The 17,513-nt window shown below is 52.9% G+C and overlaps 6 protein-coding genes across 6 annotated transcripts; 4 read left to right on the plus strand and 2 right to left on the minus strand.

Annotated features, from left to right (window-relative positions):
- Window positions 1–118: 118 nt before the first annotated feature.
- On the minus strand, window positions 119–1,341 carry BDP55DRAFT_689328 (uncharacterized protein; the record flags this gene model as incomplete). Its single annotated transcript, XM_060576726.1, has 2 exons — window positions 119–1,138; window positions 1,204–1,341. 2 exons carry the CDS (start codon window positions 1,339–1,341, stop codon window positions 119–121), a joined length of 1,158 nt encoding a protein of 385 aa, XP_060437330.1.
- A 1,224-nt stretch (window positions 1,342–2,565) lies between these two features.
- Window positions 2,566–4,234, plus strand: BDP55DRAFT_24372 (S-adenosyl-L-methionine-dependent methyltransferase). Its single transcript, XM_060566228.1, has 4 exons — window positions 2,566–3,018; window positions 3,093–3,127; window positions 3,184–3,505; window positions 3,564–4,234. The coding sequence occupies exons 1-4, from the start codon at window positions 2,806–2,808 to the stop codon at window positions 4,137–4,139; spliced, it is 1,146 nt and encodes a 381-aa protein (XP_060437331.1). The 5' UTR covers window positions 2,566–2,805; the 3' UTR covers window positions 4,140–4,234.
- A 1,362-nt stretch (window positions 4,235–5,596) lies between these two features.
- Window positions 5,597–6,875, plus strand: BDP55DRAFT_538474 (transketolase; the record flags this gene model as incomplete). The annotated part of the gene is made up of 2 exons (XM_060567951.1): window positions 5,597–5,971; window positions 6,117–6,875. The coding sequence occupies 2 exons, from the start codon at window positions 5,597–5,599 to the stop codon at window positions 6,873–6,875; spliced, it is 1,134 nt and encodes a 377-aa protein (XP_060437332.1).
- A 997-nt stretch (window positions 6,876–7,872) lies between these two features.
- BDP55DRAFT_539058 (DSHCT domain-containing protein) lies at window positions 7,873–11,835 on the plus strand (the record flags this gene model as incomplete). Its single annotated transcript, XM_060568000.1, has 3 exons — window positions 7,873–8,072; window positions 8,134–11,098; window positions 11,155–11,835. 3 exons carry the CDS (start codon window positions 7,873–7,875, stop codon window positions 11,833–11,835), a joined length of 3,846 nt encoding a protein of 1,281 aa, XP_060437333.1.
- A 284-nt stretch (window positions 11,836–12,119) lies between these two features.
- Window positions 12,120–12,955, minus strand: BDP55DRAFT_625784 (Snf7 family protein; the record flags this gene model as incomplete). The annotated part of the gene is made up of 4 exons (XM_060571531.1): window positions 12,120–12,392; window positions 12,461–12,676; window positions 12,730–12,807; window positions 12,905–12,955. 4 exons carry the CDS (start codon window positions 12,953–12,955, stop codon window positions 12,120–12,122), a joined length of 618 nt encoding a protein of 205 aa, XP_060437334.1.
- A 711-nt stretch (window positions 12,956–13,666) lies between these two features.
- On the plus strand, window positions 13,667–14,233 carry BDP55DRAFT_538244 (uncharacterized protein; the record flags this gene model as incomplete). Its single annotated transcript, XM_060567925.1, has 2 exons — window positions 13,667–13,817; window positions 13,887–14,233. The coding sequence occupies 2 exons, from the start codon at window positions 13,667–13,669 to the stop codon at window positions 14,231–14,233; spliced, it is 498 nt and encodes a 165-aa protein (XP_060437335.1).
- Window positions 14,234–17,513: the final 3,280 nt, after the last annotated feature.

Consider the following 17,513-nt stretch of genomic DNA (forward strand, 5'->3'; position numbering starts at 1 on the left):
GCTGGAGTTGGTATGAAGCCTTCCACTCTATCCCGATTTCCAGTCGTCAAATCCTGACGAAATCAGTGACGCCCAGACTCCCTCAAAATGCTAACCGATTGTCCATATTCCTCACATCTCAGTCGCCCTGCAGACTAGCATATTGCGCGCCATCGTCTGCGCCTGGTGGGGGTGCAACCAATGGTGCAGCTGGCGAGTGGGCGGCGTTTCCTGTGTCCTGGCGACCTGCGACCTGCCCTCTTCCACCCCTGCCATCCGCTCTGCGCGCGTTCGCCTGCCCTCGTCGAGCGTCCATGAGCATTTGTGAACGCTGCTCTTTGTCCATCGTACCGATTGCTTTTGGAACACCCCAGCGTACACGCAACGGGCATCCTGCAATAACAGCACGACCTTGACATGACGCGGCAGCCTTCTCAGCCGCCTCTCTCGTTTCGTAGTTGACGAATGCGCAGTGTGACATGTGGGAGCAAACGAGACTCTTGAGTCTGCCGTGCGCTTTGAAGAAATCTCGGATCTTGTGCTCGGGGAGGTCGTCCTCGATCCCGGTGATGAAAAGGGACATGATGTTCTTGTCGGCCGGGGGCATCCAATCCTGTGGTCCAGGAGGCAATTGTGCAGCGCTTGGAAAAGCCTGCTTCGCCCTGCCCGGCCTCGCGCCCAGAGCTGCGGCAGCTCTCGAGTCCCTGGTTCGAATCGGGCCTGGTCCACCGACACCGGCACCGACGGCTGGATTGCCACCTGGTCCACCGCTCGAGCTGGAGCCTGCTTGAACCTCGTCATCGGCACTCTCGACGGTGCGGCCCTTTCGAAAGTAAGGTTTACTCGCAGCCAATCTTCGCAGGAGTTCTCTGGCCTTTTCGTCCGTCTTCTCGTATTCTTCAACCCCCGCGCGACCTTCTTCTATGGCGAGCTCGTTGTTCTGCGCAAAATACTCCCGGTTGATGTCGGACGATGGCCCAGGGGCTACCATCTTCAGCGCTGCATCGCGTACTACGATGGGTAGCCCAAAGGAAAGATCCAGCATGCATGCCTGGCAGCAGTTCTTGAGGCGCGCGCAGGTCAAGCAAATATTCGTTCGCTTCTTTCGGCCGTGGGCTCGGTCAGCACTCCAGCTGAAGACGGTGAACGGCCTCGTACACTGCAACGGACAATGTTAGCACAAAACTGAATATTGAGCAGAGTGGAGTGGGAAGATGGTAGTACCAATTTGCACTCGGAGCCATAATCTTCCTTCAACATTTTGACATAAGGATTCTCCGGCAGACAGTTTTCGCAAACAGAAGGGAAATCGGTCGATTCCCAGCCTGAGCGGTTCAGGTCTTGTTTGATCTGGGGTGGCATGGCGCCTCGAAAGCCGCAAAGCGGTGCAAGTTGCTAGAGTACGGATGGTACTTTGGTGGTTGTCGATTCAGATCGTGAGATTTTTCAGCGTCGCGAGCGAAGGATCGTGGTGTCACCCGCAAACTACGTAGGAAACTAGGAAGCGATCTTGAACGCGGGCCCAGTCGCGCGCAGGGTTCACTCACTACCCACCATATTGCCTTACTGTACAGAGTACGTATCGAGCATTGTGGCGTCAAGCTATCAGTGCAGATTTCACCACGTGATATGCGCCACACTCGGAAGTTTCGCCAGCCACCATACGGAGTATCATATGGAATGTTCCCCACCAACCTTGCTCATCATGGGGAACCTGGAATGTCAAGGTTCCTTGTCACGAATACTGTGTAATGTGCATTTATTAAGTACTGTGAAGAGAGAGGTTGTTCCTGGCCGAGTTTCTTCCAAGTCTGATATAATATGAGGCGATCGGCTCCAAAGCCTCGGAAATCGCTTCGAGGATCTTGTCTTGAATCCTGGAAACCTAGAGGGAGGTATCAAGCGAGGAAGTCAGTATGGAAACAACCGTGAAATGCATCATCAAGTAGAGCGACTATTGAAGCGGCTTGATGGCGATAGATATCCGTGAGAATCCACAAAATCCAGGCAGGTGGCGGGTGCCCAAGTCCAACCACATCAGGGAATAATCTGGAAGACGTCTCGGAGGCTCAGACGTGTGTCAGACTGTCAGTCTATCAGATCGTGCTGGGTAAAAATTAAGCTATTGTAACTTATCCGTAAGGTGCTCCGTACCGGCAGTGTGTTAAGTACTAGCTGTTCGAATTCGTATTCGGATTGGGCTGCCCCTGGCCGGTATGCACATGTTTCCCGCCCAGCCGTCGTCTCACCGCCTGCTCAACAAAGCAGGTTCTAACAGCCTTTTGCGCCCCGCGATTGGACAATTGCCAAAGATGGGACCCTGGGACCGGGTCTATGTCAATCTGAAGTCCTTGAGATCCCTGCGCCGCTAAATGGACATTGGACAACAGTCTGGCCTCGCAGTTTTTATCTCATTTTATTGCACCAGACTTTGCTTGGTGCCACCGTGCTGCGACCTATCATTAGTTGATAGACCGCTTAGGAACAGTGGATGGAGAGCCTGAGAGGGACTAGGAGGGGGATGTTGGAAATTTGACACAGCCAAAACGAGACAATCTCGACCGCTGCCGCGTCCCTTCGACTCCTTTTCCCGCTTGATACTTTGTCGCAATTGAAAAAGCCTACACCCCCGCTCTCCCGATTGCCAGTTCAATTATCCGTCCTACCTTACCGATCTTGTTGTCCTGCTTTCAATTTCACCTTTCTCCTCCTTCCCTCTCTCTTTCACTCATCAGACCAGATACTTTACAACCTTCCAGCTCTACACCACCCTCCTCTTCCTACCAACGCCTCTCTCTCTATCGTGTTCATTCAATACTTGAAAACATGGTTACCTCAACAGCCTCCAACCTCGAGCGTGAGGATCACGCTCGTGATGCTCAATTCAACAAGGCCCTGCACGGTAGCAGTGCTCAGGCCACCGGTGGTCTTGCCGCCATGTTCAGCAAGGGTCGTGATGCGAAGCAGGCTGCCGTCGACGAGTACTTCAAGCACTGGGACAACAAGGCCGCAAAGGACGAAACTCCCGAGGAGCGCGCAGTACGCAACCCGACCTTTGTTATGCCATGAACATAATTCAACTCGTTGCAGACGCTGACATTTGCTTGACATAGGCTCGTACAGCTGAATATGCGACCTTGACCAGACAGTACGCGACGCATCCCCCCCTTTCTGTCGGGACACAAGCTAATCATGGTTTTTTAGCTACTACAACCTGGCGACCGACTTGTACGAGTATGGCTGGGGCCAATCCTTCCACTTCTGCCGCTTCTCACACGGCGAGCCGTTTTACCAGGCGATTGCCCGCCATGAGCACTATCTCGCCCACCAGGTCGGCATCAAGGAGGGTATGAAGGTGCTTGATGTCGGTTGTGGCGTTGGCGGCCCTGCTCGTGAAATCGCAAAGTTCACCGGTTGCCACGTCACGGGGCTGAACAACAACGACTACCAAATCGACAGAGCTACTCACTACGCTGCGAAGGAGGGCCTGTCGAAGCAGCTCGACTTCGTCAAGGGCGACTTCATGGTACGTGGCTGATGTAGTGCTCAGATCTGTGTTCACATGATTAACGTTATTCTCGCAGCAAATGTCTTTCCCCGATAACTCCTTCGACGCCGTTTACGCTATTGAGGCTACCGTCCACGCGCCCAGTCTGGAGGGTATCTACAGCGAGATCTTCCGTGTTTTGAAGCCCGGTGGCGTCTTTGGTGTCTACGAGTGGTTGATGACGGACGAGTACGACAACGACAACCTGGCCCACCGTGAGATCCGCTTGGGCATCGAGCAGGGAGATGGTATTTCCAACATGTGCAAGGTCTCTGAGGGTCTGGCTGCCATGAAAACTGCTGGTTTTGAGATGCTCCACCACGAAGATCTTGCCGACAGGCCCGACCCCATGCCGTGGTACTGGCCCCTGTCAGGCGAGCTCAAGTATATCCAGTCCGTCTTTGACATCTTCACCATTGTTCGCATGACTAAGGTCGGACGATTCCTCATGCACAACGTGGTCGGTGGACTCGAGGCTCTCAAGATTGCCCCAGCCGGTACCAAGAAAACGGCCGACAGTTTGGCATGGGCTGGTGACTGCCTTGTTGCTGGTGGCAAAGAGCACCTGTTCACGCCTATGTACCTGATGGTCGGAAAGAAGCCCGCCAACTAGAGGTCGCGTTTATACGCCTTGGATGCAGAGATGATGGCATAGATGGACACCAACGGAAAAAGATAAAGAGGCCATGACTTTTTTCTACTCGCTGTATGAGTGTTATACCAGTACTATAATTGTAATTAGGCAACTACAGCCGGACGGCTTTACGACAGTTCATGGTGGGCCATGATGGAAAGGAAGTTAGTTAGCTTGGGAAAAGTGGGAGAGAGTTCTTGTAGAGAAAAATACGCTCGCCGATCAACTGGCATAAGTCACTGGCTACTACACAATGGCACATGGTGGAATGCGGCTCTAACATGAGACTCTCGGATATACACACATTTAACGGACTATCCTTTGCCCGTGTAACTCCAATCGCTCCCCAGCACATTTTCTATAGAGGCGGGTCGAATATTGCCGCTGACTGTAACCTCTATCAGACGCGTCTGTAGATTTTCTGTACCGGCTGGGGTTATGGATAAGGAACTTATGTAGTCTGTCTCGCAAGGTCAGTATGCAGATTGCTAGCAATCTTGATGAATGGCCAAAAGCCCAGCATGGCAGGCCGCATCGTGAAGCGCACTACTCGAACTATTTCATTCCTGACAGCTATTGGATTTGAGGATGATAGTGCCAGCCATGCACATGATCGCCATCTCAATTCAGGGTATTGCTCAAAGAGTTTCTGTGGAACATGCATTCCCTTTGCCCAGACCACCTCATCGAGTTCCCTTTCGTTGGTCCTGGCTCGGACCTAAGTGGCTTGCCGTTCGGATGGAAGCGGGTGGCACCGGGTGCACGGTGCCCAGAACGCGTTTGCTGAGTAGAAATCTTGTGGAGATCTGTGTCCGGTCACTCCTCGAGGGGGAGCTTAAGCCCGACGCCGACAAAGGAGCACTAGGAAAGGCCGATGCAAACATTCTCGTTAGCTGGGCTAGCCAGGAGTGATACAGAGAGTATCCGTATTAAGTTATCAACGCAGCAAATGGAAGGGAGAACAAGCCAGCGGAGCTTATCGGGATTAAATCGGACCTGGGTTTGAGCGCAATTTGGATGGGGACTAATCGTTGAAATACAGCGTGATTGGTTCAGGACAGGTGCTGCTGATTACCTAATGCCCATGAATACCGCTAATGCCGAATAGGGCTAGCTCCACGCCCGGGACCTCCCCAACGCTGTTGTCTGGCAGCTCGCCGCAATTCAACGGACTCAACGCCCATAGAGCTGAGCAAAAAAAAAAAGCTGCGAAATCCCTCGACAGCTCCCCGTCGATTTCCTCATCCCTCTCACCTCGACGCTCAATTCTCGTCGTTGGCCATCGTCAACCCCACCCTGAGGTCACGCATTGTCCATCCACGACATTTTTCTTCTTGTCTCCTCATTCTCCAGATCCTCTTGGGCTATCCAGCTTCTTTCGCGTTGCGACCTGGGCGTCTTTTTTATCATCCAACCCTCCCAAGACCAAATTCGCGATGTCCCGATTCCTCCGTCCCGCAGCCCGCCTGGCGTCTTCAGCCAGAGCTGCCTCCCTCCGCACCTCCCCCATCTCCCAATTCATTAGCCGGCCCGCTGCTTTCGCCATCCAGTCACGGACGTATGCCGACGCAAAGGGAACCAAGGACTACACTGTCCGTGAGGCCCTCAACGAGGCCCTCGCCGAGGAGCTTGAGGCCAATGACAAGGTCTTCGTGTTGGGCGAGGAGGTCGCTCAGTACAACGGCGCATACAAGGTCACAAAGGGTCTTCTGGACCGGTTCGGCGACAAGCGTGTCATCGATACACCCATCACCGAGAGCGGTTTCTGCGGTCTCGCCGTTGGCGCTGCCCTTAGCGGACTGCACCCTGTGGTAAGTTTGCCTCCTCCAGCACGTCGATAACGCCTACGCACTTGGCAGTTGGCTGTTCAATCATTTGAACAGCTACTGGCTGGCCGAATTCGGTGGCACATTTTAGATTTTGGTTGTCCGTGACTAACTCTTGTGTTTCCTCTAGTGCGAGTTCATGACCTTCAACTTCGCCATGCAAGCCATCGACCAGATTGTCAACTCCGCCGCCAAGACACTCTACATGTCCGGTGGAATTCAGCCCTGCAACATCACCTTCCGCGGTCCCAATGGCTTCGCTTCTGGTGTCGCTGCGCAGCACTCCCAGGACTACTCGGCCTGGTACGGCAGCATCCCTGGTCTGAAGGTCGTCTCCCCCTGGAGTGCCGAGGATGCCAAGGGTCTGCTCAAGGCTGCTATCCGCGATCCCAACCCCGTTGTCGTTCTCGAGAACGAGCTCATGTACGGCCAGACCTTCCCCATGTCGGAGGCTGCTCAGAAGGATGACTTTGTTCTTCCCTTCGGCAAGGCCAAGATCGAGCGCTCCGGCAAGGATTTGACCATTGTCACGCTCTCCCGCTGCGTCGGCCAGGCTCTCGTTGCCGCTGAGAACTTGAAGAAGAACTATGGCGTCGATGTTGAGGTTATCAACCTGCGCTCCGTCAAGCCCTTGGACGTCGAGACCATTGTTCAGTCTGTTAAGAAGACCCACCGCCTCCTTTCCGTTGAGTCCGGATTCCCCGCCTATGGTGTCGGCTCAGAAATCCTGGCCGTGACGATGGAGTACGCCTTTGACTACCTTGATGCGCCTGCCCAGAGAGTCACTGGTGCTGACGTCCCTACCCCTTACGCGGCTGGTCTCGAGGAGATGGCTTTCCCTACTGAGCAGATCATTGAGAACTACGTCGCCAAGATGCTGCGCCTGTAAGAGAGTTGCGTGTCGTGAACGAGAGAATACAGGCGTGGGTAAGCTGCCTCTTTGAGGCTTCCGGGATGGAAGCTGATCTATAATGGCCCGTGGAGCTCGATAGACTTGGGGAAGAAGCTTGTACTTGTATGTTGCTTAGTTGTCATATATACATCTCATACCCTGGGGTTACAACTGTATGCGATGATCCATGCGCTATGGCACAAAGCAGTGAGCACTTGGCCATTATGGAGTGCATTGTTGTCACGGCCGAGGTGGCCAACGTATACTGGAGTGTTTTTAGCAAACCATCCCTCATCAAGATAGATTCAGAGCTCAGGATTTGGAGAAATGAGGATATCATTCACGTGCATGCGCTCTTTGTAGCCTGAAGCTATTTGGCGATGAGGTGAATGTGTTACTGAGATCCAGGAGACTGATCATAACAAACCATATAAGTCAAAATCGCTTCGTGAGAGAGTTCCTTCATGCGCGATCTGGGACGAAAGCCGTCCATAGAGGCTGGCCATCTCGAGTGAGGACTGAGGTAGAGCAGAGTGGGAAACGGACAAGGTGTATTAGGCAAACAACTTACTTCAAATGAGGCAAGGTACCCTAAATACCTAAGGTATCGTCAATTTGTGCCTACCTACCTCAAGTGCCTTGGCTGTCCGATCTAACGGATCTAATACCTTACCTTAGGTAAGGTAAGGCAATCTGAGGTAGGAGGGGCACAAAAATGGACTCGTACAGGTACAGCGCTACCTGGACTACAGCGCTGCCACCCCGCACGCCGTCATCAGTGATCACTGCAGTCCCGCCCTAAGGTACATTTAGCTGGGTACCTCACTTCATCCCACGTCAACTCCATCCTTCCTCCCTATACCGGTACTTTACCTTAGTCAATGACAAGGTAAGGTAGGCTCAAGGCCAAACTCATCGTCTCGTCTCATCTCACCTCGTCTCACCTCCTACTTTCGACGGTGTTATACCTCTCCTGCCGCCCATTGTCTTCGAGATGGCTTCCGACCTGGCCACGGCCATTCAAGGTCTCCATCTTGAGGACCTTCCCGACTCCAACATTGACGACATCTTATTCCAGCAACGGCCAAGCAAGCGCGTCAAGCAAGATGTTACGGAGCTGAAGACGAGTCTAGAGACTGATTTTCTCATGCCATGCATGAAATTCTCACCCGAATGGCTCAATGGCCTGCAGCAGTATGGCCCTTCAAACACGAACAAATTCTGCATTCCATGTCCATTAGCTGATTCCTCCTAGGCGCTGGGATTGCCCTGTGGATTATACGGAGCTCCTCAAAATAGGCAATCCTCAAACCAGGACTGTGACACGGTTCGAAAGGCATGGCCTTGAGGGCAGAGTGAGTGGCTACCGAAACGTCACCGTTCCCGCCAACAGCGCTACCGCCAAGAATTCGACCTCATTCCTTCGCAAGCCCGCCAATAGAGCTGATTTTGTCCGTGGAGCTGCCGGATTCTTTCCCTTCGCACCCGGAGGCCTGGATGGGATCGAGGCAACCGCAGCACTCGAGGACCAGGTTCACCGGTCTGGAGGTGGAGAGGCTGCAGCTCTGTCAAATAACAAGCTCGAGCGGGTCATCAAACTCGGTGTCGAGGGCGGCCTACTCGAGGTTGCGCCTGGACTGAGTCGCAGTCTCAATATCGGCCAAAAGAAGGCTGATGAGGACGAAGCCAGGGCGATTGAGCAAGAGCTGGACCAGGAGCCGGAACAACCACCAGGTGTTGACGAGGCAGACGGCGAGGCACAGACGAATGACGACAAGGTGGATGAGGTCGAGTCCGAAGATGAAGAAGACAGCGAGGATATTGACGCCATTTTGCCTGTCGAGTTTCCAGCTCTCGAACCCCACGGTACCTTAGCTGCGTCGAGTGCCAGGAAGGCCGGCCGAGAGTGGGCCCACATGGTTGATATCGACAGGGACATCACCAACTTCAGAGAGTTGGTGCCCGATATGGCAAGAGACTGGCCCTTCGAGCTCGATACTTTCCAGAAGGAGGCCATTTATCACCTCGAGAGTGGCGATTCTGTCTTTGTCGCTGCGCACACATCAGCCGGTAAAACCGTCGTTGCCGAATACGCCATCGCCCTCGCAACAAAGCACATGACAAAGGCGATTTACACCTCCCCGATCAAAGCCTTGAGTAACCAGAAATTCCGAGATTTCCGTCAAACTTTCGACGAGGTTGGTATCCTGACGGGTGATGTGCAAATCAACCCTGAGGCCAGTTGCCTGATCATGACGACGGAGATTCTAAGAAGTATGCTCTACCGTGGAGCCGACCTTATCCGAGACGTCGAATTCGTCATTTTTGACGAGGTACACTACGTCAATGATTTTGAGCGCGGCGTCGTCTGGGAAGAGGTCATCATCATGCTCCCCGAACATGTAACCCTCATTCTCCTCTCAGCAACGGTGCCTAATACCTACGAATTTGCCTCCTGGGTTGGACGCACTAAGCAAAAGGACATCTATGTCATCTCAACCCCAAAGCGGCCTATTCCATTGGAGCACTACCTGTGGGCTGGCAAGAACATTCATAAAATCGTTGACTCGGACAAGAAATTCATCGAGAAGGGCTGGAAGGAAGCCAATTCGGCAATCCAGGGCAAAGACAAGACCAGGGCATCCGAGCCAGTCAACGCCCCTCGCGGCGGCGGTGGCCAGAGAGGAGGCCAGAGAGGAGGAGGAGGAGCCCAGCGCGGTGGACAGCGAGGGGGGCAGCGTGGCGGCGGTCCTCAGCAAAGAGGCCGTGGTGGAGCGCCGCGCGCCAGTCACAATCCAGGTCACATGGGAAGAACCGGCCGCCAGGGTGGTTTTACCTCTGCAGCCCAAGACAAGAACCTTTGGGTTCATCTGGTTCAGTTTCTAAAGAAGTCGAGCCTCCTTCCGTCGTGCATATTCGTCTTCTCGAAGAAGCGATGCGAGGAGAATGCCGATGCACTCAGTAACCAGGACTTCTGCACGGCGACTGAGAAGAGTGCTATCCACATGACTATCGAGAAGTCCATTGCCAGACTCAAGCCCGAGGATCGGGCTCTGCCACAGATTATCAGACTGCGGGAGCTTTTGTCCAGAGGTATTGCGGTTCATCACGGAGGCTTATTGCCAATCGTCAAGGAGATTGTCGAGATTCTCTTCGCTCAAACTCTTGTCAAGGTGCTCTTTGCCACGGAGACATTCGCCATGGGTCTCAATCTGCCAACCAGGACAGTCGTTTTCTCTGGGTACCGTAAACACGACGGCCACTCCTTCAGAAACCTGCTTCCTGGCGAGTATACACAGATGGCCGGCCGAGCAGGTCGTCGTGGCTTGGATACAGTCGGCTCGGTCATTATCGTTCCTCCAGGGGGAGACGAAGCTCCCCCTGTTGCTGACCTTCAAAAGATGATTCTAGGAGAGCCGTCGAAGCTCAGATCCCAGTTCCGTCTCACCTACAATATGATCCTCAATTTACTCCGGGTTGAAGCTCTCAAGATTGAAGAGATGATCAAGCGTAGCTTCTCGGAACATGCCACCCAGCAGCTGCTCCCTGAGCATGAGAAGGCAGTCAAAATTTCAGAGGCTGACTTGGCTAAGATCAAGCGAGACTCGTGCAGCGTCTGCGACGTGTCTATGGACGAGTGTCATCAAGCGTCGGAGGACTACAAGCAACTCACCGGGGAAGTTTACAAGTCTCTGATTGGTATAACCATTGGCCGCAAGATGTTCAGTCAGGCCCGCTTGATCGTATACAACAGGGATGGTATTCGCACACCAGGCATCTTGCTGTCCGATGGCGCGAGTGACAAGGGGCAAAGCGGTCCTACTCTGCATGTCTGTGAGATCAGACTCACGAGGGAGACTCGTGATTCCACAGACCTTTTGCCTTTCATCCCGGCCTTCCGCAAGTACTTTACACCGCTACCGCAGGCCAAGAAGCACGTGCGGATCAAGACTCTGCAGGTTCCCCTGAGTGATGTTGAATGTTTGACGAGATATGTCACCAAGGGCATTGTGCCAGAGATCTTCCAAGGAGGGGAGAAGTATGCAAAAGCAAAGGACAGGCTTCATGCGCTGTGTCGATCGTGGGATGATCTCTGGGACGAGATGGATCTATCCAAAATCAAGAATCTCTCTTTTCAGGAGATGATGAAGAAGAGAAAGGATGCAGAAACCGTTGCCTCGTGCTCGCCTGCCATCTCGTGTCCTCAGTTTTTGAAGCATGTAAGTTGTAGCATGGCTGACCCGGCAGAAAGAGCAATCGCTGACACTAGTTACAGTTTGCCATGTGCCATGATCAGTGGCTCATCAAGGAGCACATCTCCCAGCTCCGGCAATCTCTCTCGGATCAGAACCTCCAGCTTCTGCCGGACTACGAGCAGCGTATTCAGGTGCTTAAACAGCTCCAATTCATTGACGATAGCGCCAGGATACTGCTCAAGGGTAAAGTGGCCTGCGAGATTCACTCGGGCGATGAACTCGTTTTGACAGAGTTGATTTTGGACAATGTGCTCGCCGACTACGAGCCAGCCGAAATCGCTGCCTTACTTTCAGCGTTTGTCTTCCAGGAAAAGACAGACACTCAACCCAACCTAACGGGCAACCTTGAGCGGGGCAAGGATACCATCATTGCTATCAGCGAGAAGGTTAACGAAGTCCAGACACTCCACCAAGTCATTCAGTCTGCGGATGATTCGAATGACTTTATCTCTCGTCCCCGGTTTGGTCTGATGGAAGTCGTCTACGAATGGGCGCGAGGCATGAGCTTCAAGAACATCACTGATCTGACCGATGTCCTGGAAGGAACTATTGTGCGGACCATCACACGTCTGGACGAAACATGCCGTGAGGTGAAGAACGCCGCTCGCATCATTGGAGACCCGGAACTGTACCAGAAGATGCAGACAGCGCAAGAGATGATCAAGCGCGATATCACGGCAGTTGCTAGTCTTTACATGTAAACCCTGTCTTAGACGCGAAAAGCACAAGGTTGCTTGTATGCTCGAGGTTCAGGAAAGCTGGTATAGTTGAGTTTAGGAATTAAACGTGGCAGTTGTCTCTTCAACCGCCTCGATTTCGCCTTGATGTGCAACTATACGCCAAAGGTTCGATAGAAGACCCTGGCTCTTCTCAATACGAAATATGTTACGCGCGTGCCCACGCCCATCATAACGCCTAGTTCCCAAATTCCCAAACGAGTGAAGCCATCCCAGCATGCTCAAATCAACGTTGTTTCACCCCAAATTCAAGCCCTCAGCGCACGCAGTCGCTGCTGCAACGCATCCTCCTCCTCTGCAGTAGGCTCAGCAGACACTGGCTCTTCCTTAGCTGGCGCCGCGCTGTTGAGTTCAGCATTTAGCTGCACTCCAGCGTCATCGGCCAGTTTTCCCAACAGCTCATGTACAGCGTCATCCGATACCTGCGCACTAGTAGTCTGCGAAATGGCATCCTGATAGATGCCGTTTGACACGGCATACTCTTCGTTTTGCTGCTTGAATTGCTCGAGTGTAACGAGAGTCTGAAAATTAGGCAGTTAGAAAGATAGGCCGCGACAACGGATTCAGAGGTCACGGCTCGGTGGCGTACCTTCTCGGGGTTCATGTTCTTCTGTGCCACAGACATAGTACGAGATGATTGACCCATCATGTGCGTCATGCGATTCATTGAATTGTTGGCTTGAATCTGCGCGGCAGAAAGCTCGGCCATATCAGCCATCTGGTCCATCTGTTGAGCCAGTGCCTGTTTAGACAGGAGCATTTTGGCCTTTTGGTAGGCCTTGGCCGTCTCGCCCTTCTTGAGAAGCTGTGCGGTTCAGTGTCAGCATGTTGAAATGAGTTTCTCGTTCGATAACCTACGTCTTGAATCTGCTTCTTTAGTATAGGATCTTGTTTTGCGGCCTTTTGAGCTTCTCTCCGGGCTTGCTTCGCTTGGAACTGAGTGCCGGTTAGTTTCCTGGTATAAAAGATCCGCAAGTGTCCCAGGTATTCGTAGGTAATCTAGTATGAAAATTGGACGAGTATCTCAACATACCCGTGCCTGGAATTCGACCTGCATATCGCGGGCAAGTGCGCGGTTCGACATGGTGACTGATGCCTATCGTATCGGGAGACGGAGATATACTGAGTGGCGGGGTCTCTAGTGAGGGGTTATCTTCAGTCGGCGGGCAGTCGTTATAGCGTATGGCAAGCAATGTTTCAATGCTTTCGGGGTTTTCGGAGTTGGGGAGCGTATGTCCAAAGGTACGTAGTGAGGTTTGGGTGATGTTGCGCAAAGTTATTAACAAATGTCTGTGGTTTGGAGGATAGCCAGACATCAAGCAATAGAGCCGGACCGCCAGGCGTCACCTGTCGGGGATACATAGCCTTGGCCAGCCCATAGTCGGGGCCCGACAATCGTCCCAGGTGGGACCGGCTGGCTGGCCGATGACGCAATGAGAACCTGTTGTGCACCGCCTTACTAGCCACATTATCTCCGCCACATGCGCCTCCATGTCAAGTATCCCATTTACACAGGCCAGGTCATACGTCGCCGTCAGAAACGGACATCAGTACGGACGGACACAGTTCGTATGGTATTAGGTTCGTCACCGGGCCTTTGATGTGCCGAAGTCTAAGATGTCACGACTCACAGGAAGTCGGAATGCCCCGCCTCTGGAGTTGTGATAATTCTAAGTGACCTGTATTATCAGAGCATTACTACTTCTTAAAGGAACCCTACAGGAACAACGCAGACCTCCTTGAATATTTTCATTATTCTGCTCCTCCACGTTGAACACTTGTGTCGTGAAATAGAATGGCTGCACGAGCAAGGATGAATGTGCAAACATTTCCACGGCCGCCTTTGTTAGAGAAGATATCGCGTCACTTACAAATTGTATGGAACGGACAAGTGATTGCAGAAACTCGAGATGCCTATTGGGTTCTGGAAACGCATCACCCCCCGAGTTCGTCACAACTTTGGCCTGGATCGGTGACGAAATGTGTAGCAGTGGTCCGACTGACATGAGCAACAGCGTACTACCTACCACTGGCGGCTTTGAAGGTGCCGCTGACCCCGACGCGTCGAAGCACCTACTGCGAATGGAAAGGTGCGGCTACATACTATACAATCACGGCTCCTGCACCATCGTCCGGAAGAACACCTGAGGTGGTTTCCAACCGAATCTGGTCTTATGAATCTCCAACACCGGGGTTCGAGGCGATCAAAGGGTACCTGTCATTCTATGCCGACCCGTGGAATTGCTTCGTCGACGATGAGGCAGTCCAGCCACAGCCGGGTGACTTTTACGGGGGATGGGTGACTTCAGAGATCGATGGCATCGTGAAGGGGGCTCATGGCAATTGGGACCCTGTGGTATGATGTTCAAATGTCAGGACTAAGACAAAGTGGTTTGCGCTGGATGGAGACACCGGGTGCTCTTATTAGAAGTGTACCGACAATATTCCCTGCTGACCATAGCCTTACCGACCGGATGTCCATATCCATCCGTACCGTCTTATGTAGTCATGGTTGGAGATGTCAAGATTGAAACTCATTGCTCAACCTTTCTGGCGAAATCGGAGGTCAGCAGCATTCGTGCGTCCCGTTGTCTGCCGCCCAATCCAGCCTGGATCGACATGGCTGTGCGATGTCGAGCTTTAATGAACAAAAGTCTCTGATCTATTGTCCCGTTACTGTGCAATTCAGAAAACTTACCCCACAAAGGCATGAGGTTACAAATGGGGGTCAGAAGAAGCCTTGAAGCAGATTGGTATACATACTGTCATCAGCTTGTCAAGTGCAGTTATAGTTGCAGGCTGGACAGGTCAAGGTTGTGAGCACTGCTACTAAGAGACTTGAAATGCCCCTTCTCAATTGAAGGTAGGGCTGTGGCGGCGGCGACGGAGGAAAGCCCTGCGGAAGTTCACATATCAACCAGGTGTGCCAGGGAAGAATCTAGTCACTAGGGTTTGACAGACGAACATGCCGTCTAAACTTCTGAAGCCATCAACAGCGATGACAAGGTTGCGTTGAAGCTAAACCATTCAGAGTCAAGATTATGGGCCGATTCATCCTTTACAAGCACGGCAGTGGACAGGCGCCAGGCGGCGACTTCTAAAGTTTGTCAACTGTCACCAGAATAGGCCTCTGCCAAGCTCGTGTAAAAGCTTGCAAGGACAAGCGAAGGACCGACGACTTCGGCCGTTGAGGGTTCAGTAGGGGCCTCGCAGCTTATTTGAAGTTTGGACCTTTGGAAGATTCAAGTTACGCATACCATACAACCACTGTCAAGCCAGATGTATCGGCTTCCCCAGTCCACTCCTCATCTAACAAGAATCCGAAGTCGGCTGGTAAGTGAGGCCTTACCAGTAGAGGTCTGAGAAGTTGAGACAAAAAGACACCACTACGGAGAGCGAGGGTGCGCGATTTGCCTGGTATTGCGACAAGTAATTACTCCGTACCTCTCTGTTGAATTGCGAGCTGCCCAGAGTTTGATCCGCTAGTTCATTGATAGATATCGGACCGGCCGGACAGGCTGGAAGCTTTGAGGCCGTTTACACTTTCGGGGCAATAATGTAAGGTATTCATAAACGAGTCGCGTTCTGGAACCCTGAGTCTCATTAGATGGCCAGTGCCACGGATCTGCGGCATTCTGTGCCCCTAGATCGCCTCGGGAAGCCAGGGATTGTGGTGGTTCGTGGCTCAATGGTACCGTACGTAGTAGGTACTCGAGCACGTCGAGGTACCGACAGTCTAACACCACAGGAAGTGAGTTAAGAAGAATGAATACCTACTGTCCATACGCCGACAAGCTCCACTAACAAGAGACAAGACGCGCGACACGAGATGCCTCCCGACTCCCTTGCTGCGAAGAAGCTCTCCCTGGGAGGCGGCGTAGAAAGAAAGCACAACAGGGCGCGAATCTTGGCTGTGGTAGGGTAATAAATCATAGTGTATCCGTAGATGGCGATGCAATTCGCAAGCAGCAACCCACATTGCCGGACCCAACCAACCGGAACGGTTCAAGGGTGACCAGAGCCCAGTATCCGTACCAAGTACTAACCCTTATCTGATTCCTGATCTGCTTTCCGTACCTGAGGTAAATAGTTCCTGGAGGATGGCAATCATGTCGCCTTTTGAGGCTCCGAGTAGGTCGTCCGTCATAGTTCCACGGCAATTGGTTCTCCTCGTTTGCCATACCTCAGGAGTGCTAAGCCAGCGAGTGCCATGTGTCACACCTCTCAACCAGCTTGAAGCTTCTGTATCCGTACTCGTAGAGTAGGGGTGACTAAGGAAGATTACGATTGCTCGAGTGAGGCGAGTCTAATAATAAAAGCGTCGGGATGGTGGGCATCGGTTGGAGACTTGGAGTTGATAATCAGCCCCCAAGGCCCCCATTGCCCCCATCCTGCTATGGAGTCCAAACGAGTAATACCTCTGAAGCTCCGAGACCCGAATGGTTGAGTTCAGGACCTCAAGGTGCCACAGCCCACAAGTTAGCAGGCGAGGAGGAAACCTGGCGTGTTGAATGGCCGCTTCTGCCGGGGAACAACGGGTGGCTAACTTTAGCAGCGACGGTGGCGGCGCAACGACTGAACGCGTATGTGCTCCATGTGCGGGCGTTGTGTGCTTGAGGTAAGGTACGGACACAAGTGCGTACCTGTAGTGTAAACCTACGCACAGCAACCTTCCAAACTACCCCTTCCATAGGTGCTAAGCTCAGCTTACAGGAGGTGTCGCATGTCAGCCGTCAGCTGTCAGCCAAGTCTGACTTTAGGGTTGAGATGGTCGAAGAAAGAAATCGGCACCGTAAGCTGTGCCGCAGTGCCACAGCCTGCTTACTTCCTTTTGTGTGGTAGTGTACGCGATGACTCCTAGACTGTGAATGGTGGACTGACTGTAGATTACGGACTGCGGGCTGCCGATGGCGAAGGAGAAATGAGGCGGTACGAAGCGTCCAGAATTCTCAGTCCAGATGAGGGGCTCAAGGGCAGCGGCCGTTGAGCTTATTCTGGTCGGATCAATGTGTCGGAGCCCCGTTCATTTGCCTCGGACGAGATTGCGGGCACTATGGAAGAAAGGCAAAGGAAAGGGGATCCGCGAATACCTTACGGAGTACGGAGCACACGGCAGTGGCACGCCGCACTGCTACTCAAGTTGAGGCTTTAGCCGGACAAGGAAAGCAAGTTGGTTCTGACTCCCGTCTTGACTTCTGAGTGTGAGGTAGGGGTTGCAACTTGTGGCAGAGACAGTCGTGCAGCTTGTCAAGTTTCTGATAGTTGTATTCATAGTTCACCTCATACATGTGGCAAATGTGGATGGGGATGGGAAAAGGAAATCCCCTGAAAGTCGACGCGGGCACACGGGTACACGGGCACACGGCCCACGGGCACCGCCTAGGACGTCGCGCCAGGCGTGTTTCCCTTCCGTGGCTCCCGCGTTTCCTCTTCAGTCTACGAGCGGTACGGACCATCAACCAATGCTGATGGTGCAAGGTCTCCCCTTCTCCAGGTGACACCAACCTACGGCTTCGAGACATGCCTATCTATCTGACGAGAGCCATGAATGGTGAGGCTGAGCAGGCAAACAGTGGAGTAGGAAACACTCAAAGAAGCACAGGTGAAGATAGGTATATGCCTTTTTGCTCAAGGCATCGTCC

Source organism: Colletotrichum godetiae (genome assembly GCF_030913485.1).
Source record: "Colletotrichum godetiae strain CBS 193.32 chromosome Unknown BDP55scaffold_1, whole genome shotgun sequence".
Taxonomy (NCBI): domain Eukaryota; kingdom Fungi; phylum Ascomycota; class Sordariomycetes; order Glomerellales; family Glomerellaceae; genus Colletotrichum; species Colletotrichum godetiae.